This window comes from Gopherus evgoodei, chromosome 1, assembly GCF_007399415.2.
Source record: "Gopherus evgoodei ecotype Sinaloan lineage chromosome 1, rGopEvg1_v1.p, whole genome shotgun sequence".
Taxonomy (NCBI): domain Eukaryota; kingdom Metazoa; phylum Chordata; order Testudines; family Testudinidae; genus Gopherus; species Gopherus evgoodei.
The window spans coordinates 269,621,776-269,642,957 of record NC_044322.1 but is presented as its reverse complement, the minus strand read 5'-3'; the positions used below and the strand labels follow the sequence as shown (position 1 = coordinate 269,642,957).

Below are 21,182 nucleotides of genomic sequence, written 5' to 3'. Positions count from 1 at the left end.
TACCCCATCTACTCCTCCTATTTCCTACCCCAACCACCATACTGCCCACTCTGTTTTTACTTCCACTCGTGCTCACCATCATCTTTTCTCTCCATCTATTCTTGCTCTCCCTCCATTTCCTCACCTCGCCAGTTATGGGCACTATATCTTTAACACTCAGATATGGAAGTTCCCAGGAGGCCCCTCACAGAGAGATGGAGGCCCTGCCTCAAGCCCTGTCTACACTAATCTTTAAATTGAGTTTAAACATGGCTCTCTAACTCAGTGTGAGCACCAATGGGAGGGGCTGACTTGCAGGCACCCAGCAGAGCAGTGGGCACTTACGTACCTCTAAAAATCAGGCTTTCAGTGATACCAACCCAGCACACACCGACACCCGGCTCCATGTCTCACCTTCGCTCGTATCCAAAGATCCGCTCCACCTCTGCCCGGCCCGGGCTCCGAGTGCGGGAGCTACTGCGTTCCTGTTCAAATGCCTCCCTGTGACTGATCCGCTTGGGCTTGGGCAGATCAGCCAACACCGTGTATTCCTGCCGCACCAGGGCATGTCGCCCCTCGCCGCCGCCCCTCTTGCATCCAGGTAAGTCAAAGTCCAGTGAGCTGATGGAGGAAGTGAGATGCCGGCCAGTCCTTACTGGGTCATTGCGTGTGGGCAAGGTGCTGTTGCTGGCTCTTGGAGGGAAGGAGACCCAGTTGGGGTCAGATTTCCGGCGTTCCAGAGAGAAATAACTGGTCTCCATCTGATGCTTTGCCCAGCCATCCCCAGTGCTCTGGCTCAGAGGACTGGATTCTGGGCAGGAAACAGAAGATTGAGGTTAGGGCAGCTCCAAGAGGCAGATACATCCCCTCCCTCACACAGGAACAGCTTGGCCGAACCAGCAGTGGTCAGATCTGATACAAAGAGGATATTGGGATGAGAGCCAGAGACAATCCAGAATGACATGGATAAGACTTAGTGTCCTGCAGACACTGCATTCAGAACTGCAGGTGCCAGGCTGAGCTGAGGAGCACCAGAAACCACAAAGACTCCAAAACCAGAACTGCACGGGCATTGGGTTGAGAACTGCAGGCGAGGGTGAGAAGCACAGGGACACTGGAGCAAACCTGCACAGACCCTGGGCTCTATTATTACTATTTATCATATTTATTACAGTGGTGCCTAAGGACCAGCTGAGACTGGACCCCATTCTGCCAGGCACTGTACAGAGTAAGAGACAGTCCTTGCCCCAAAGAGGTTACAATCTAAATAGAGCTTGAATCATAGACTCCAAGACCAGCCCCACATGGAGAATGAGCCACCTATATCCAGAACTATGATCTACGGTGGGAGAAAAACAAACCTGCTTTCTGAGGGGAGATTTCTTTCATGAAGCTCTGGGACTCTGTTCTCCCCCAGGATATGGTCTGACCCCACCTGGGTCTGTCTGACTGCAGGGCTCCAATCTGCACCTCTTTCCTCTGGCCCGCATAGTTCATTGTGTCTTGTTTGTCCGATACCAAAATGCTGTCCAGCAGCCTGGTCATTTCCCAGTCCTGAAGAATGAAACAGACCACGTCAGTACACAGCTACTGTCCCAGCCTCTTCTGGCAGGAGGTGCTATGGGGAATGATGCAGATGCATGTGATGTGTGGAGCTCACAGCTGCTTCAATCTCAGGCTCTTCCAGCAGGAGGCACTGCAGGGAGCAGTACAGATCTGCTAGCTATAGCGAGTACATCACTACTCCATGGCCAACCTCCGTCTTCAGCAAGCACGATAGGGAATGGTGTAGGAATACCGGCTTGGGCGAGCAATGAGTCATTCCTGTCCCAGCCTCAGCCAATACGAGGTGCTGTGGGGAATGGACTGAGCACTGAGAATAAATGTGGACTCCCAGCATTAGCTGATGTGCTCTTTAGGGGAGTTTACTTTGTAGGTGTTAAAGGTCCCTTGGGACTGTCCCTATGACATCAGCATCTATCCCTCCCCAAACCCAATTACCCAGCACTCTGCAGTTCCCCAGAATATCTCAAAACGAGCCTATTTACCCTTTATCACTGAGGTTCAGCTCGTCTCAGAAGGAGCCCAGGGAAAGTGGTGCTGAGGGGTTAAGGCACAAGGAGAATTAAACAGCCCAATCCAAAAGACAAGATGATCCCATCTCACCCCCGAGAGCGTGGCACTGGTTCCGGTACTGGTGTCGGTGCTGATATCAGTTCGGGTGCTGGTTTCCTCATGCTCACCCTGGGCTCGGCTGCTGAGCTGGGTGTATGCCAAGCTCTCCTGCCAGCTGTGAGGCAGGGAAACATAAACAGCTGGTGGTCTCTGTACAGCTAAATGTGTTACCGTGGGCTGGCATGGAGAGCTGTGTGAGTGCAGCTCTGCTGAATTGGCCCAGCGGAGATCCAACTCCTCAATCCTCAGAGCAGGGCCAAGCTGGGCAATGCCAGCGAGAGCTCGCCACATGTCACATGCTGCCAGTGGGCCTCAGCCTGGCTCTGGAGAGGCTGAGGAAGAGGTAAGTCCATTCTCCATGGCCCATGCAGCCCTTGGCCTCTACTGAGTCTGCCAGTGAGGAGCGTCGCTAGTGGACTGGTGATGGTGGGTTTTCAGAGTTTGCCCCATCTGCCCCTTGCACGACCTGCAGGGATCAATGGTAAGACACCTGCCTCTCTTCTCCTATCATGGGATGACACCTACCCCTCCTCGCCCCTTATTATTTACCTAGCAGGGATGTGTCAGGGAATTCTCCCACGGTGCAATACTCACTCCTCAGTCCTGTCCTTGAAGCCCGCACACACATACAGCTCACACTGGGGAGCTAAGATGCACAGGGGGTCCCAAAGTCCACCTGGGTCTGGCCCACTGGTGGCATCACCGTGTGGGGCCTCCACAGCATGTTCCTCTGGCAACTGCAGGAAGCAAGGGGAAGTACTGGTGACTCCACCATTCCAAGGGCTCGTGGGGAAGTCGTCTTTCTTATCCGTCTCATCCTCCTTCCAAAGGACCTTTCATTCCTACCCTGGCTCTCAGGGCATCTCCCTAACACCAGCCTGCCTCCAGGAGTGCTGGATCCCCTCACTGTTCCATGATCTCTCACATTCAAGCTGTTCTTCTCCTTCCTCAGCAGTCCAGAGAGAGGCCTAGTGAGGCTCTGTTGGATGCTGGAGCCGTTAACTTCCATCTCCTGGGGCTGCAGTCACCCCAAGACACAGATTGAGTGAGGGAGAAGAGGGATGGGTCACTGAACCCAAGCGAACACTTCAAGGGCCTGGAAGAGGAGAGGGATATCTGGGATGTCAGGTCAGGGGGAGAAAGGGGGATCCTTCTCAGGGGAGCCCCAGGACTTAGCTTGATCAGATAAGTGCCCTCTGACATAGCTGTCTCCTGCAGGCTCACCAGACAAGTGGGAAATGCCAGAGTATGGCTTTGCTCATGAGATCAGACATTGCCCATCACACGAGAACCGATGCCCCGACTGGCAGGAGCTGCTCATCACCTGCATTCTCCTGCCCCTGGAGGATTTTTGCCAAGGCTCCATGTGCCAGAGGGCAGGGCATATGCTTTCCTGGCAAAGGAGGGTGTAGTCTGAAGGGAGGACTGGAGCCAAAGCCCCTCCCCCCAGGCTCTATAGCGGCTCTGGCATTTCCCCAGGGTGCTGGCCTCCCACTTCTCCCCAGCCCAGTTACCTTCCCGGCATAGGAGCAGCGAGGGGGAAGGTTCCTAGCAGCCTGGCTGTCAGCGCCGCTTTCCCTCCATTGTGTCGCCCTCACTGGGATTCGCTCAGAGGAGACAGTTCTGAGCAGATCGCAGGCAAGGTGGCAGTAACTCTAGAAGCCCAGGCCCAGAGAGAGTGGGAGCCTCATTACTATTTCATAATCCTGGGCTGATCACTCCCAGAGAACAATGAATGCGAAGCCCTCTGTGAACATGAAACCAGCTGGCACCCCACGCTGGAATGGAGCGTCACACTCCCCCACTAGCAGCAGGGCAAGGAGCCGGCAGGTGACACACCTGGCCCACAGTGCATTTCTAAAGTGAGTTTGGCACTGATGAAATGTGTCTGATCAACAGCCGGGGTAGGGTGACCAGATACCAAATGTGAAAAATCGGGATGGGGGTAGCAGGTAATAGGAGCCCATATTAAAAAAAGCCCCAAATATCAGGACTGTCCCTATAAAATCGGGACATCTGGTCACCCTAGCCCAGGGAGATCAAAGTCTTCTGTCCCTCAAACATGTATGGCAGGGACAGCGGTAGTGTGAGCCTCACTGGCACCAGTCCTCACTAATGCACCTCGCCCTGCCCAGGGGACTAGAGGAGAGTTTGGTCTCCATGGTCTGTTCTCACCTTGGCTTCTCTGCTGAGACTATCAGCAAGGGGACCAATCAGGGTCAGTTGTGATGTGGATACCAGAAGCCATCAGACCTTCAGTCCCTACTAACTTGGGCTGATTCAAGCAGTGACAAGGTGAAAGGCTCAGTATCCTTTCCCCATCCTGCACCAATGCCTTTCCTCAAAAGGAAGATTTTAAACATATGGCAGAACATACACACACACAGCTTTAAGCCTACAACTCCATCCTGATGCGTATCGGCTCCAATATTTCCATCCTACCTTTCCCCCATACACTTTATTCACCGTTGCCTCTCAGTCCTGACCTGCCATACCCCCCTGCTATTCCAGCCCTGAGACTCCCCACGCAGCACTGCCAATGCATCTCAACCCTGACTCGCAGCCCTCCCTCCCAGGTAATACAGCACTAGACCCCTCTTTGATCAGGGCTCAGAATTCATCAGGGCACTAGGGAGTAATGAAATGATGGATTCTGTGCACAGAGGAAATTTCAGACCCCCTCCCCCCAACCTCAGTGAAATCCAAAAAGCCTCATGGGGTGGCAGTGTTGAGAATTTGCATCCACTCAGCTCAGGCAGTCACAACCCAAAACAATGGAGCCTCTCATTAAATATTCATAGCCCTCCAGGTCACACAAAAAGCTCACCTGGTTGCTGGGCTGGTGGTGAGCACCAACTGCCCGGAAACAATTCTGGCATCGGCTCTTGGCAAACACATTGGCCTCAAAGTTCTCACAGGGGGCATGCTCTACAAAATCTGACATAGTCCATGCCAGGGGAAAGACGTTTCCTCAGGTGTGCTGCTTAGGGAGGCAACTGCAAAGGAAAGAAGCAATAAAGGATCGAGAGACAACACACTTCAATACCTAGGTATTCGGTTCATTTAGGAGGAGGAACTTTATTAACAACCTGGTGTTCACTGCCCCCAGTAGGGAATGTTTTGATCTTGGGATCCTTAGAAGGAGAAACACTATCAATATGCCAGTGTTGGCAGCCTGGGAATGTTCTTATCTGGAGCTCTTTTAGGAGGGGAACTACATCACCATCTCAGTGATTGCTGGCAGAATGGCCTGATCCGAGTCTTCTTTAAAAGGGATGGACTATATTAATACCTTCCAGCAAATGTCCTGACCTGGGGCTCCATTTGCAAGTGCTTTAGGAGCTTTAGAAACCTGCTTAGCCTTTTCCTGAGCTAATCTATTCAGACTGGAAGGATATTTACTAGCTACAATGTATCAAAAATGCAATTCCAAAGCTGGTCCTAGGAGCCATGCTTTACTTCCAAAGACTGCCTGGCTCACCACGGGCTGGGATACTCGAGATGCCACATACCCTCCCCTTCAGGGGTACTCTTCCTGTGGAGCAGCTTACCCAGTTGCTGCTCTGTAAAAACTGTCTGTCAAAGACAGCCAGCTGAAAAAGATCCCTGGTGCTAGCCTGCAGCTTCTCCTCTCATTATTGGAACTTAGAGCAGTGCTGCTGACCAGAGAGAGGTTTAATTTTCTCTCCAAAGCACCCAAACTAAAATAAGATACGGTTTTCTTAGGGTGACTGTTGCACTAATTCACTGCGTGTGCCAGATAAATCACACACAATATCCACTTCTTTGTCCCACAGGTTCACTCCCCAAACTAGCACTACATGTTTTTCCAGCTTGTTTAATCACCATGCCGTGCGTTTAGAATTGCCATGCACAGAGATTTGTTTGGAAAGGCAGGAAGAGAAAAACACTTGCATTCACTCCCAATTCCAAGCCATGATAAAACCTTTTTTTCCCTGAGGTTTTGCAGACTGGGACGAATCAACTCTCTGGGCCTGAGGCGGCCTATCTGTAAATGGGGGACGAAACCCACCCTTTGTGAAGGACTTGGAGATCACTAGCAAAAATAGCTCAACGTAAGGGCTGTGATTATTAATATAAAAAATAAAAACAATCACTTCAGAATTGCGCAACACACTCGCCCTCTAGTAGAAGGGTATAGCCTAAACCAGCCTTCCCCTGCCCACACCCCCTCGGCACTTCTGTTACCTTGCACCAGCTCAGGCCCTGCGCCGCAGCTCATCTGCCGCTGCCTTTTTTTTTAAAAAACGATGAATGTAAACTTTCCCTGGGAAGCGGAGGAAGGCCACGCCCAGGAGTCTCTTTTTGGTTGGCTGTCAGGAGGCAGCTTATTTGGATACGGCTCCCTTAGTGGCTCCCTGCAAAAGGGCGGGGAGGGGAAGATTTGGGAGTGCGAGCCCCTCCGCTTTGCTGCTGTTCTAACTTTGAGTGGGAAGGATTTGACTTTTGTTCTGTGCCCGAGTTTTGTAACCCACGTTGCAGTGACACTGGGCATCGTGTGATTGTTGGTGGGTTTTTTTGCTGCCCCCCCCCCCCTTTGCAGTATTACTCCGGTTGCCAGCTCGGCTAACGATAGAGGGAAGGATGGCCTTGATGGGAAAGTGACAAAGCAATGCAGACGTCCATTTTCCTTATTTAAAACTGCCTCCTTTTTCAATTCATCAAGTCTCCTCTCTCCAGATTCAGGGGGCCCTTGTCTCTTTTATTCCATTGGTTCAGCTGCCCCCCACCTCATCCCTTTTTTTCCCCCCTCAGGCTGGATTTAATTCAAACTCGGAGTAGGACATAAAACAATGTGATGTGCTTGAGGTAAAGTCACTCCAGAGCAGTGGCAATGCAAATTGCTGCATATCCTCTCAACAGAATTCTCCCTCCACAACAGCTTGTTCATGCAAGTGTGAAAATCTTGCTGGCACATCTGCAAACCTGTGCATACACGTGGACATAAATAAACTTGAGCATAGCTGAAGAGATGCAAAAGTCCATTGCATGTGTGCCCACATGTATAAGCCTGTGTGCACAAAAGTGCATAACCTGGGTGCATGCTTGCACCCAGCATGTAAAGCTACATGCATGCATATATAACCATGTATGCAAATACATACATGAACATCAGTTTGCAAGCATGCGAATAAGGGGGAGGATTATCACATTTCCTCTTTAGATGAGGAGCTAGACTGGCATGTTAATTTCTACAGGTAGTGGTAGATTTTGAAGAAATTTTCTCCTTAAGGGCTGAAATGCATTTATAAATGACTGAAAGAAACCCAATACTCCTACACTTGAGGGAGGCTCTGACTAACCTCTGGAAAATTTTAGTTACAGACAAATGATGCCTGCATGATACATAGGGCCAGTACTTGGCACTTGGCCGTCCTTAACCACTCACACGCAAGACCTGACCTATTTACTCTAGGGCAGTCTGATTCCAAACCCTGCACCAAGGTCCCTGGATTTTGCATGACTGTTGCAACAGACTGGGGATCATGAAGTGACAATTTACATTACAAAATGGGAGTGGGGTGGTTAATGAAATAAATATGAAAATGAATAACATTTCGTATAGTAGATCTGTGCTAGTGATTTTAATAGTGTAAACTATAAATAGATTGTAAAAGCAGCAAAGAGTCTTGTGGCACCTTATAGACTAAAAGACGTTTTGGGGCATGAGCTTTCGTGGTATAAATATATTGAATCCCCACATTTTCATTGTTTCCACATGCCATGGATTTTTGTGTGGATAACACAAAATGGTAGCAAAGAAATTGTCAGTAGCAAGAGCTGGAGTTTTCAGCAACTTTTGGGAAGGCATCAGAGGTATTTTAGAGATATTAAATAAGCACCGGTGTGGGGTGTTACTGCTAACGATTGGCTGTGAAATAGTTAACTTGGACATTTAAATGGCCATTGTTGGGTTCAGTTTTAACATTCTATTGAGACAAGTGGGGTAGTTCACAGCTCTCAGACCTATTGTTTCAGGCTGGCTGCAGACTCAGGAAGACAACATTGAGCCAAGTTTGCACTTCATTCATGCTTTTAAGACAGGAATCAGCAACCTTTGGCACTGTGGCCCATCAGGGAATCAGGCCGGGATGGTTTGTTTACCTGCAGCATCCGCCGGTTTGGCCTATTGCAGCTCCCACTGGCCGCGGTTCGCCGTTCCAGGCCAATGGGGGCTGTGGGAAGCAGCGCAGGCCGAGGGATGTGCTAGCCGTTGCTTCCCGCAACCCCCATTGGCCTGTAACGGTGAGATGAGGCCAGTGGGAGCTGCGATCGGTCGAACCTGCGGATGCTGCAGGTAAACAAACCATCCCGGCCCACTATCAGATTTCCCTGATGGGCCATGTGCCAAAGGTTGCTGATTCCTGTTTTAAGATTTTCTTCACAACTTTAGGGCCTACAAATTCAGTTGTGTTCAAATGAAAGCTCACTTTATGAAGCCTGAGTGGCTAACACTCCCACCTACATAGATTCCAAGGCCAAAAGTGACCACTGTGATCATCAAATCTGACCTCTTGTATAATGAAGGCCAGAGAACTTCCCCAAAGTAATTCCTAGAGCAGATCTTGTAGAACAAGATCAAATCTTGATCTTAAAATTGTCATTGATGGAGAATCCATATACCCCCTTGGTAATAATTTACACCTTAAATTCCAGTCTGAATTTTTGTAGCTTCAACTTCCAAACACTGGCCTGTGCTATACCTTGTTCCACTAGATTAAACAGCCCATTATTAAATATTTGTTCCCCATGTAAGTACTTACAGACTGTAATCAAGTCACCCCTTAACTTTCTCTTCGTTAGGCAAAGTAGATTGCGCTGCTTGAGTATAAGGTATGTTTTCTAATCCTTTAATTATTCTCATGGCTCTTCTTTGAGCCCTCTCCAATTTATAAGTGTCCTTCTGGGCTAGCAGACACCAGAACTCATTAAAAGTCTTCCAAGCAGCAGTTTAGCCAGTGCCAAATACAGAGGTAAAATAATCTTGCTACTCTTACCTGAGATTCCCCTGTTCATGCATCCAATGATCATATTAGCCCTTTTGGCAACAGTGCCACAGTGGGAGTTCCGGTACAGTTAATTCTCCACCACAAACCCCAAATCTTTTTCAGTCACTGCTTCCCAAGATAGAGTCCCTTCATCCACAGGTATGGCCTACACTTTGTTCCTAGATGTATACATTTAGCCACATAAAAACACATATTGTTTGCATAGGCCCAATTTACTATGTGATCCAGATTGCTGTTTCTGGTGACCTGTCCTCTTCATTATTTACCACTCCTCCAATTTTTGCATCATCTGCAAGCTTTATCAGTGACAATTTTGTTTCCTTCCAGGTCACTGATAAAAATGTTAAAATAGTGTAGGGCCAAGAACTGATCCTTACAGGACCTCACTAGAAACACACCTGCTTGATGAGGATTCCTCATTTACAGTTCCATTTTGAGACCTATCAGTTAGCCAGCTTTTAATCCATTTAATGTGTGCTCTGCTTATCTTGTTCTAGTTTTTATAAAAGTGCCATTAGTTATCTTCCAAAGGCACCCCCCCCTTCAAATCACCTACACTGCGATAGGTTTATCACCTACTGTTTTACATCCACACTGCTGTCTCTAGACCGCCTCTGGGACTGGCAGCTCATTATTTATTTGTACTAGAGTCAAGTATCAGAGGGGTAGCCGTGTTTGCTGCTTTTACAGATCCAGACTAAGAGTCCTGTGGCACCTTATAGACTAACAGACGTTTTGGAGCATGTTAAGCTCATGCTCCAAAACGTCTGTTAGTCTATAAGGTGCCACGGGACTCTTTGCTGCTTGTACTAGAGCGGTATCTAGAAGCCTTCACTGAGATCAGGGCTGCAATGTGGCAGACGCCCTATAAACATAATGCAAACAATCCTCACTCCAAAGTGTTTACAATCTAAACAGACAAGCCAGACAACAGGTGAGAGAAAGGAAGGATTATCACCCCCTTTTTACCCATGGGGAAGTGAGACAGAGGTTAAATGTCTTGCCAGTCACCCAGGGAGTCTGTGACTGAGCTAGAATTAAGCTCATGCTGCATGATTCCTACACTAGTCCTTTAACCATAAAGCCACACTTCCGCTCTCCCACTCCTGTGTGTTCCATACAGCACACGAATGGAACACAGCTGCTCCTTTATTTAACTTACTTTGTCTCAATTAAGACTAAAATTCTGTTGCGAAGAGGAGAAAAACAACAAACAACTCAAGTGCTTCTTCCCCACCCAGGCTTTTTATGCAGATCAGAACCCTTCCAGCATAGGATCACCTAATGAGGTTTCATAGATCCTGCCATAGAGAGGTTAATTTTCTAGCATAGCACTACCCCCCCATTTGGCCCTTTTCTCCTTCACTCCAGCAGAATTTTTGAGTGGTGGAATGGGGAAGAAATTATTTGGTATATTAAAGTCACCGTAAAGAGCTCACCATAAAGGTGATAGTAATTTCATTGCCCAGAGGCCTGGCAGAGCTTGTGCCATGGTGCTGCTCTCCTGGAGGGACGGATAAGAACGTCGGGTGAAAAGCTGACCGGGGCAGAGAGAATATTTTTCCAGGTCAATATGATCTTGCTGAGCAGCTCCCTCCCCTTTTAATCTTCTTTTAGACGGTTCTCCCCAAATTCCAAAATCAGGGGTCACCAACTTCTATAGACACAGGCCAGGCCTATGCTACCAAGTTTGCCAGCTTAACTATGTTGGTTAGGGGTGTGAAAAAAAAATCACATCCCTGATCAACAGAGCTATGCCAGCAACACCTCCCACGTAGACACATCTTATACCTGCAAGAAAGTCCTTTAGTCGTATTTTAGGTCATCTAGAGAGGTGGTTTAACTACAGGGTGAAGTTATACATTTGCTGCTATACACGGAGTCTCCACTAGGGGGGCTTTGTTGACACAGCTACACAGCGAAGCCCTTGTTGGGTAGACTAGCTCAAAATCTTCTAGTCAAGCCACAGGAGACCAAACAGCTCCCTCTGGCACAAACATTCAAGAGGTCAGAAGACGACCACTGCAAAGGCCTGGGGAGATCTCCGCCATCACCATGGGCACAACAACACAGTTGGGCCAGTGCACTAGGGGATTTCTTACTCTTCACAAATGTCACACTATCAGATGTAAGATAGCAGCCTTCAGTGACCAATGGAGCAATTCACTCCTGCCATGCCTATCTCAGTACTGTCACTAAAACATCTCCACATGCGTTCTCCTCGCTGAGGAGCTATGTGCTGGAGAATTCAAGGCCCTCCTCACCCCTCAACAACAGGACCCATCCCTTTCCTCCCAGCTGGAACTGGGCTTAGTCTATCTATCCCATCTGCAATAAGGCACACACATTTGCACTCTTACAAAGTGATATTTATAAAGATTTACACCAGGAAGTTACCAATCTCACCCTGGTTATCTGTATATAGGCATGTGGCTTTGTGCAAAGAGCACGAGACACTCAAAGTGGGGCCAGCTTTCTTGAGCAAGGAGGGCTGCAAAGTCAATGCAATAGAGCACGGGTGGAAGCTGCTCTCCCTCATCTTGTAAACCATCTAGATGTATTCGCTCTACACCCAACTCTTCCATTTCTATAAGGTAAGACACTAGCTTTCTTCTGCTCCCATGGGAAGAGGAAATTCCAGGGAAGAGGGACCTATGCAGAAAAGACAGGTCCAGGCTCGATTCACAGCCCCCCCAACAGAGACTGTAACAGACCTTCCACTGCATGCAATTACAATGAAAAATGATGGGCCCAGCGTTTACTGGCTCCAACCAGGAGAAGAGATAGCTGGGCTTGGCTGTACAGCTTGTTGAACAAAAATCCAAATAAGGTCCCATCCACAACAAACTAGGCAGTCACATCAGGCAGAGACTGTTGCCAAATGCAGAGCCTTGCCTTGCAGATAATTTCCACTTCAGTTTGTCTATCAGTCTTGGTTGCACTCTCTTTTGCCAGTCAGTTTCCGGCGCTGGGACTTGCTGGTTCGTCTAGCACTAGGTTTCTGGGTTTTCTTGTGTGGGTCTTGGCCACACCTGAGCTGCTTTCCCTTGGGCTTCTTCCGGATGCGTGCGTGCAGCGAGGCAGTGAGTGAAGAGATCCTGCAGAGGAAAGAGAGAGAAAGTCTGAGGCTTGGTCTACGCTACAGACTTATGCTGATATAATTATGTTGCTCAGGGGTGTGGAAAATCCACACCGCTAAGCAATGCAGTTATACTGACATAACTCCCTGTGTAGACAGCGCTATGTCGATGGGAGACCTTGTCCCACTGATATGGCTACTGCCTCTCAAGGTGGATTAAGCTCTCCCATTGGCACAGGTAGTGTCTTCACTAAGCACTACAGTGTAGATAAGCCTTAAGACCTAGCTGGGATGGAGGGTGCCTAAATGCAAGGGAATTACAGCTTCCACCACAAAGGCAGTTTGCCTGCTTATGGTGATGCAGGGCACCATGATAGGCCATTATGGTGATGCAGGGCACCATGCAGGGCACCATGATATTAATATTTGCATTGCACTAGCACCTAGGAGTCCCAATCATGGGATTAGGACCCCATTATAATCAGTCTGTACAAAACAGAACAAAAATGACCCCTATGTCAAATAACTTGCAGTCTAAGTATGCTGCATAAAGTTTTAATGCCTTTGAAAATGGAGCACAGTCCAGTTACTTTAGCATTAAATCCCACCCTGTAATGCCACCAAAGCAGCTTTGAATCCCGAACACTAGAAAATTTTGAGAATGCCACAGGTTTAAGCCTTAAAGTCACCTGATTGGCAAACCGTCTCCTTTTGCAAATCTGTTGAGGAGGGGGCGGGACTTCACCCAGACTGCACCAATATCCTTCTGCTGCCATTAGCAGGGATTAACATTACTGAGCACTCATTATCCATCAGTGCAAAACACCCCTCAAATCCAGCTTTGTAGCACCATAGTCCATCTATGCTTGTGTTCTGCCGGTGCCCTCCACTGGTAGCTGATGAGCATACCATCAGCTTAACAAAACACAGCAAGCCCAGGATGGACATCAAAACTCTATGTTGTCTCCCTACATACATACTCCAGATATCCAAGTTAGAGGATAATAGAATGCTGCAGCATTGTTTGGGGCAGGAGGAGAGAGGTGAGTAGTTTTATACCCACCTCTGGGACAGGAAGGGATCTCCAGACTTCTTGGGCAATGTGCTTGTGAATCCGCACGACGTTTCCTTTTCTTCTGATCCACTACCTCCTCCCTAACAAAACATAACAGGTCAGTCTCAGCAGCGTTAGGTGGTTCCACAGCTCTCTCATTCTGAGAACAACTTTGTAAAAAAAAGATCCTCTCATAGATGACCTCCTTCTCAAATCCTCCACTACTTGGTTCCCAATGTCTCAGTAAACCATAAAGAAGGGCTCCACAGACTAATAGGGGACCACTATCCTATTCCATACCAAGACCCAACCTGTAATTAAGGTCTAAAGCAGGGTTCGGCAACCTTTCAGAAGTGTTGTGCCAAGCCTTCATTTATTCCCTCTAATTTAAGGTTACGTGTGCCAGTAATACATTTTTAACGCTTTTAGAAGGTCTCTTTCTATAAATCGATATTATATAATTAAACTATTGTCATATGTAAAATAAGGTTTTTAAAATGTTTAAGAAACTTCATTTAAAATTAAATTAAAATATAGAGTCCCCCGGACCTGTGGCCAGGACCCAGGCATTGTGAGTGCCACTGAAAATCAGCTCGCGTTCCGCCTTTGGCACATGTGCCATAAGTTGCCTACCCCTGGTCTAAAGGGACACAGAATTGAGTTTCATTATGAATCAGAGGGTTTCATTTTTTTAAAAGACACCAGGGTGGATTTCTGGATGGGCAGATGTCCTCAGGGATTTGCAGGATTCCCTCTACCACACAGGGAACCTTTTGGTTCTACATTACTGGTTCAACTCCATAGGCTCATAGTGATCACAAGGCATTTCCAACCAATTACTGCCTGGAGGCCCTGGGGAAATGAGCTTGAGGTCTCAGTTCATTTCTGGGGTTTCCATATACCAAAAAGTCACCACAGCTGGAACTAACTGGATTCCTCATTTGCAGTCTCAGCAGAGAGACCAAGGACTAAGTGGGTCACGGAGACAAATTCCCTCTCACCATAGAGATGATCTCTTCAAGATAGGACTCAGGCCAAGTGGACAGGCCACGTAGGGAAGTCTGTACACTTGCTAGTCATGTCATACCTGCTCTGGGGATACAGCAGCCACCAGGGCTAACAATTCACTACCTTTCACCAACACTAAGTTTCTATGGAATATCAGAGAACTTAATTTTGGGCATGAAGCAGACTTTCGGGGAAAGTTTACACCCACTCATGAACCAACCATTACACTGTTCCTCAATTACCAAAGTTGCTAGTCTCCTTTCCCATCCTTGCTCCTACTGGGGGCCCCAGAAGACTCAAACTACTGTTATATTTAGGGAATGTTGGTCCCATCCAACCAGCTTTGGAGATTTTTGAGGCTGACACGATGAGGATTGGACACAGCAGAGAGTCGTACCCCAGAGGAGCTGAGTCCTAGCTGGCGTGCTCCTGAGAGGTCCAGGTCACTGATGGTAGTCACTGTTACAGTGTGGTTTGGGTGATCAATGCTCACAGACTCTGTTCGGGATGTCACCAAATGTTCCAACTCATCAGCCTCATCTGCAGAGTCAACAAAACACATCACTGACTACACAAATACAAAGCAAATGGGCTTCCTGGGTCAAATTCACCCTGACCAGCTTCTGCTCTATATGGGTAGATGCCCCAACTGCTGCACCCAGCATTACACGGCTGAGAAGGCTCTGAAGCCACAGAGGCAGAGAGTGGAGTCAATAAGAACAAACATCCTTTCCTCTCATATAGAGGATCTCACACATTGACAAAGCCTTACAGATCACCTCCCAATTGCTGCTTTCTATACCTCCCACCCCCACCACACACAGTCTCTGCCTGGAAAGATGGTGGCAGAGGGATTCCTCTCCATAGCCCATCAACATTGCTTCTCAGTCAGGCATAGGGGGCAATAAAACAATCGCTGGGCTAAGTGGGCTGCCTCTGCTTCACGCCCAACTCACATCACGCTAATGAAGGAGAGATTGGACACGTGTCTCCTAACAGCAGGACATAAAACTTAAGGCATCAGGTTGGCTCTCAGTTAAAAACTCCTCCTTGTAGCTTCAGCACCCAGTCATTTGTCCCCCCCGCCCCCATCAACTGAGTTGTTGGTCATCATGGTGTACAGATCCACTACAGGAGACAATACTCACCTAGGGCTTCTTGTCTCTCTGTCAGCATTTTCAGGTACTCCTTGCGCCGCTAGAAAGGAAACAAGTCAAGTCACTGCAGTACTTCCAGTCTTACCAGTTGTCACCCATGGCACAATCTCTGAACCTCTGCCCAAAGCATGCCCCCACCCTTCCTCCACAACTGGCCTGCAAAATAAATTTTAAGTATCAAGCTGTTCTGCATATGCAGCATTGGCTAGAGCCAGTGTGAGGACGGGGAGTGTAATCTTCCTCCACAATGTGCCAATGCACATCAATTCCACCCTAATGCATCCCATTATTATAGTATTGGAGTTACCATGCAGCTCTGCTGATACAGCCAATTGCTGCAGAACCTTCAGCTATTCAAGTCCTGTCTTGTTTCCCTCCCAGCACCCTGTCTTCTCAATACACCTTACCCTTGGCCTGAAACACCCCAGCTACTCCACAACTACTGTATAGCCCAGGGGTCAGCAACCTTTCAGAAGTGGTGTGCTGAGTCTTCATTTATTCCCTCTAATTTAAGGTTTCGCATGCCGGTAATATATTTTTATGTTTTTAGAAGGTCTCTTTCTATAATTATATATTATAGACTTAAACTATTGTTGTATATAAAGCAAATAAGGTTTTTAAAATGTTTAAGCAGCTTCATTTAAAATTAAATTAAAATGCAGAGCCCCCCCGGACTGGTGGCCAGAACGTGGGCAGTGTGAGTGCCACTGAAAATCAGTTCACGTGCCGCCCTCGGCACCCATGCCATAGGTTGCCTGCCCCTGGTATAGCCCCTTGCCACAACATACTGCCACGAACTAAACACCTCTAACCAGCTAACCACACAGATCACCTAGGCGAAAGTACCTCCTCTTTCATCTTCCTTTGCTCCTCTTTCAATTTTCGTTTGATCTCCTCCACCGCCACTTTCCGCCTCTCCACTTTCCGCTTGTGGAACCCAGTCAGGTACTCCCTGCAGTGCACATGGGGCAAGTTACAGCCATCCTGAACAGAAGAGAAGCCCTGACCCTTGCAGAAGCTCCTCCTGCCCCCAGAGAGAGGAGTGGGGAATGGGAGGAAGAAAACCAGCAGTCTGGTTATATGGCCTGCAGCTCTCCACAGAGAAGGAGGAGGGCCAGCATAAAGCAGTCCCAAAGCTGAGGCCAAAGCCAATCTCACTTCCTACCAGTTCAAGAGGCCCGCCTCACTCAGCATACAAAGAAAGAGGCAGGGAGAGAAGAAACGTCCCTATTTTGTGTTTGTGTGTCTGCTTCCCACGTGGGAAGGCGCCTCTGCAAGGGGAGCAGTCCAGCTACTCCCCCTTCCCACACACGTGGGGAGGTACGTCTGGAGGAAGTGGGGGTCCAGCTGTCTTTCCCCGACACACACACGTGGGAAGGTGACTCTGAAGCTGGGGGCAGCTGCCCCTTACACACACGTGGGGACGGTCGGCGGCGTCTCCGCCGTCGGAGCCTCGTTACAGCCGGCAGCTGCGGGCCATGGAGCCCGGCTCGGGGCCCCGCTCACTCACCGCCGACTGTCCTCATCGAAGATCACCGCCCGCCGGAGCCCCGCGCCGCTACCCCCCTTCTTCTTGCGGCCCATCCCGGCCCAGGCCAAGCAACTCTTCTCGTACCGGAGAACAACCGCCCGACAGGCCCCGCCCGCCTCTTCCGCCTCCTTCCGCTCGGCGGGTCACACGTGGCCTCCCAGCACCGCCCCCGGGGGATCGGCTCCGCTGTCCGGGGAGGGGAGCGATACAGACTGAGCTGGCAGGCCGGGGCTGAAGCGATGTCTCTCCCCTACGCCCCATCCGGGAAGGATTTGGCTTGGGGCGTGGGAGAGACTAGGGCCAGGTGGCCCTCAGCCGTAAGTGTGGCTGACAGCATGCACAATGCAAGCCCTAGCTCGCGGACCCACCCTTTACAGCCAGGCTCAGCTTTGGGCGAGGATGAGCTCCTCAGCGAGTTTCATACCCAGTATCTCTGCTTTCCTGGGGCGCATCCCCCCTTTCTCCCACCCCCCTCCCCCAATGCCTGAGGCCGTTCCCACAACAGTCTCCATACGTTAATAACAATAGCTGGAAGTTCCCGATCCTAGGTTGGCAGGGAGCAGAGATGGAGAGACTGACTTGTGATTTTTGAATGCTTAGGTTGGCTATTCTGTGGGGGTCCTTCTCTGAGGCACTGATACCTTATCTACAACAACCGAGGGAATAAAATCAGAATCAATTGACAGCCTTGCTGCCTTTCCTCTAGTTTCCTGATCTGAACTTCATTCTCCAGTGTGCAGCTTTTCTGTACCCACCTCTTGTCAATTACCTGTTCTCCTGTTAGTAGGTCAAATTCTGCCCTCAGTTACAACCATATAACCCCACAGAATAAAGTGGCACTGGGTGTAAATGAGGGATGAAAGTGGCCCTTTATCTCTGTTCCTTTAACTCATTGGAAATACTGCCACTGGGACTGAGGGCATATTCGTTCCCCAACTCTTCACGAGCCCAACTCTTTACGATGTTCCCTTCAACCCCTCAAGGACTGAGCTCACAACCCTGGATTTAGCAGGCCAATGCTCAAATCACTGAGCTATCCCTCCCCTACTTACATCAGTGCCTATCTACCATAATTTAGTAACATCGCCTTCCCAAGCAGCATAGCGTCACACTCCATGTAATTAGGTCAACCCAGTTTCAGTGTAGATACTGCATTGCTTACCTTGACCATTACTGGCTTTCAGGAGCCACAATACCTCACAGTGACAATACAATTGATACAAGTGCTCCTGGTGAAGATGCACACCACTGACACAAGGAGCCAAGTGTGCACACACACGAGTGATTTAATAATGGTGGGGGCTGTATACCAACATAAGTTAGGTTGACATAATTTTGTACTGTAGACATGGCCTTATCCAGCTTCTTGTACAGTGCTCATCACCATACTGTCAGAGCTCCTGGAAGTAGCACATCCACTCTTCCCTCTCATAACTCAGGAGTGGTGTGCCCACTCTTTACAGAAGGGCACAACAACTTACAAAATGGTTACTTACCATAATGATTATCGTTTGAGATGATTTGCCTGCATGGATCCCACTTGTAGGTGAAATGCATGCTCCTTGCATGCACAAGCTCAGGACTTTCTGGAGGGCCCATACTGTCATTACCTTCTACTATTTCAAGAATCTATCATAAAACTGAAATAGTAGAGAAGAATGTGGATCACTATAGTTACTGTGGTAAATTACTTTTTCTTCTAGCATTGCTTGCATGGATCCTCTTGCAGGCAACTGGTAAAGGGCATTAAGAAATGGTAGGTGTAATTAAGTTAATACCTGTACAGTGCTTTAAACATTTACATTGTTTATTTTTGTTATTTTATTTCCAGTGTACTGCTGAATAGAGCTGGTGGGAAAAGTTCCAAATTTACCAATTCAAAATATTTTACAGAGATGATGCAATTTCACTGACGTTCCCATGGAACCCTGTCAGTCAGCTGTTTTCCTCCCAACTTGCCTGTCTGGTGGGCTGCTGTGAACCCCAGGCTTCTAGGGTCCTTGGCTCTGGGCAGCACTAAAAGGGCACTGCTCCAGAGATGGGGCTCCATTCCCTTTCATGGAGAATTTTGAAATTTGGAATTAAACCACATTTTGAAATATTAACATCCTCCGTGAAATGGAATGACCTTTCTCCAGAACATCTCTACAGACCCAAGTGGAGAAGGGATAACATTTCTTTCTTTGGCACTATCTCATGCTAGGGATCCCTGAAAGGGATGTGGAAGAGGGATATAGGCAGCATTGAGTGAAATTGCATAAAGTTTCCCTTTGAAATGATTTTTAAGAACAATTGGTCTGAGGCAATTCTACTCCATTCAACAAGGAAATAAGAAAGGTTGTTGCCAAAGGAGCAGGAGAAGGGGAACAGTTCCACAGAGAAGACTGGTCCAAGATTCTTGAATGGACTGTCAGATATAAGACCTTGCCACAGATGACATGGTCATCCAGTTAGCAGTTGCAGATGCTGATCTCTGTGAAAATGCATCTATCTCATAAGTAACTCTCTGGACAAAGGCCCTTGGTTAGTGTGTTACCTATATAACCCCGGAGACTGAAATCTAAACTAAGGAGTTAACTTCTTTGCAGATGGAGGATAATAGTTCTAGAGACCTCAGCATGGCTCTTGAATCTTTAATAGAGAATGCAGAGAATCATTAGTTTAGGCCTGTTGGAATTATTAATAATATTTGAAATTATTAATATTAATATGGGAAATCACCAAACAACTAATTTAACCATTAATTCTTTTATTAAATCAAAAGGCCAAATGGTACTTATACAATTGCTCTAAACATGCCTAAAAAGCCTAATTAATACGCAATGTACTACATCCAAACAGTAACAAAACATTTAGAACCATTTGATCAAGATACTTACAACTGAGCTAATCCTAGGGGTACTCAGACTCATATCAGCCAGCTCCAGCGTGGTCAGGCACGTATTAGTTATGAACCCTTTAAGAGTTTACTTTTTATACCTTTTAACCAACAAGTGATGTCACTGCCAATTACTGACTTCAGCTAAAAACCAAGTGGAGACAGTTCACCCTTCTTTCCACTCTTAATCCAGATAAGATTTATAAACTCCTTTCTTCCCGAGGCCTTTCCTCCCCTCCTTCTTGGTGTGGAACAGTTTTCCCATTGCACCTGGGTTCACATAGGCTTTAACACTGGTGTGTGCGTTGGGAAAGGGCTGTGTTGGCTCATTGTAAGACAGATTCTCTATGTGATTTAAAGCCATCTGCAGTCACCCCTATTGATCAGAGGCCTTCTTTTTAGAAAAATTCCCTTATCTTATTAGTTATTCTTTGAGCCAGCCGTCCTCCCTACTTTATTCTTACAACACATATGTATTTTCTTAATCACAAACTTAAGCTAACTTTAGTTCTTTAATTTTAACGAGGCCCCTCAAAAGGGAGGTACTCAATGGTTCTTTGGACCTCTCAGGCAAACCTAAAGAGTGGACCAAGGAATATAAATGCATCATTACAGATATGGCCAATGCTCTAGCTGCTATCATCTGCACTGAAAGCTGCTTAGAAGGCATGTTTTGTCACTTGATGACCCTCTGCTATCCCTGACTTAGTTTCCTTCTTAACAGCCTCAGGAAGCTGATCCTGGTGAGACAATTTATCCCAGGTTAGCAGTGGCACTGGAACACTTTTAATAGTGGGGCTGCTGAAAGCCAGTTCCCTTACCCCTGTCTGCACCCCTGCCCCCTGAGCTGGGGCCAGGAGCAGGGCCATGTATCCGGGAGGGGGGGAACTGGAATGGGATAAGGGGGCTCAGATTGGGGCCACAGCTGGGGGAAGGTGTGCGGCTGGCAGCTGGGACCCTGGACTCAGGGCCGGGACCCTGAGCGCAGGGCTGGCAGTGGAGCCCCAGGCCCAGGGCTGGCAGCTGGGACCCTGGGCGTGGGGCTGGGAGCAGAGCTCTGTGCAAATCCTGGGGGTCCTGCAGCACCCCACACACTCCTAGTTCCCGTGCCTATGCAGGTGAGGAAGCAGTATTTAGCTAACACTGCCTGGTAGCTGGCTGTCCTCATCTGGAGGGAGGCTGAGGAGTATGCCTTTTTCCACAGAAGATCTAACCTCTTTGAATTTCTCTCCCTAGGTGTTGAACAAGAAGAATGAGATTATTGGTTTCTTTTTTGTGGGTTGGGTGGTT

The 21,182-nt window shown here is 48.2% G+C and overlaps 2 protein-coding genes across 5 annotated transcripts in view; both read right to left on the bottom strand.

The window, feature by feature from the left end:
• TRIOBP (TRIO and F-actin binding protein) overlaps window positions 1-6,382 on the bottom strand; it is a 36,988-nt gene extending 30,606 nt beyond the window's left edge. For 3 of the 4 annotated variants that reach the window (XM_030545863.1, XM_030545882.1, XM_030545873.1), the window contains exons 1-6: window positions 6,364-6,382; window positions 4,982-5,150; window positions 2,749-2,891; window positions 2,146-2,269; window positions 1,341-1,533; window positions 394-790 (exon numbers count right to left, since the gene is read on the bottom strand). In XM_030545863.1, the coding sequence (XP_030401723.1) occupies window positions 394-790; window positions 1,341-1,533; window positions 2,146-2,269; window positions 2,749-2,891; window positions 4,982-5,098 (974 nt within the window). In that variant the 5' untranslated portion in view covers window positions 5,099-5,150; window positions 6,364-6,382. Of the gene's footprint in view, window positions 1-393; window positions 791-1,340; window positions 1,534-2,145; window positions 2,270-2,748; window positions 2,892-4,981; window positions 5,151-6,363 lie in introns of those variants that run through there. The other variant, XM_030545893.1, reaches the window with a different exon arrangement.
• A 3,909-nt stretch (window positions 6,383-10,291) lies between these two features.
• On the bottom strand, window positions 10,292-17,128 carry NOL12 (nucleolar protein 12). The gene is made up of 6 exons (XM_030545943.1): window positions 16,994-17,128; window positions 16,330-16,435; window positions 15,475-15,523; window positions 14,724-14,866; window positions 13,328-13,419; window positions 10,292-12,283 (listed from the first exon to the last, which is right to left on the bottom strand). The coding sequence occupies exons 1-6, from the start codon at window positions 17,065-17,067 to the stop codon at window positions 12,112-12,114; spliced, it is 636 nt and encodes a 211-aa protein (XP_030401803.1). The 5' UTR covers window positions 17,068-17,128; the 3' UTR covers window positions 10,292-12,111.
• Between the last annotated feature and the right edge of the window lie 4,054 nt (window positions 17,129-21,182).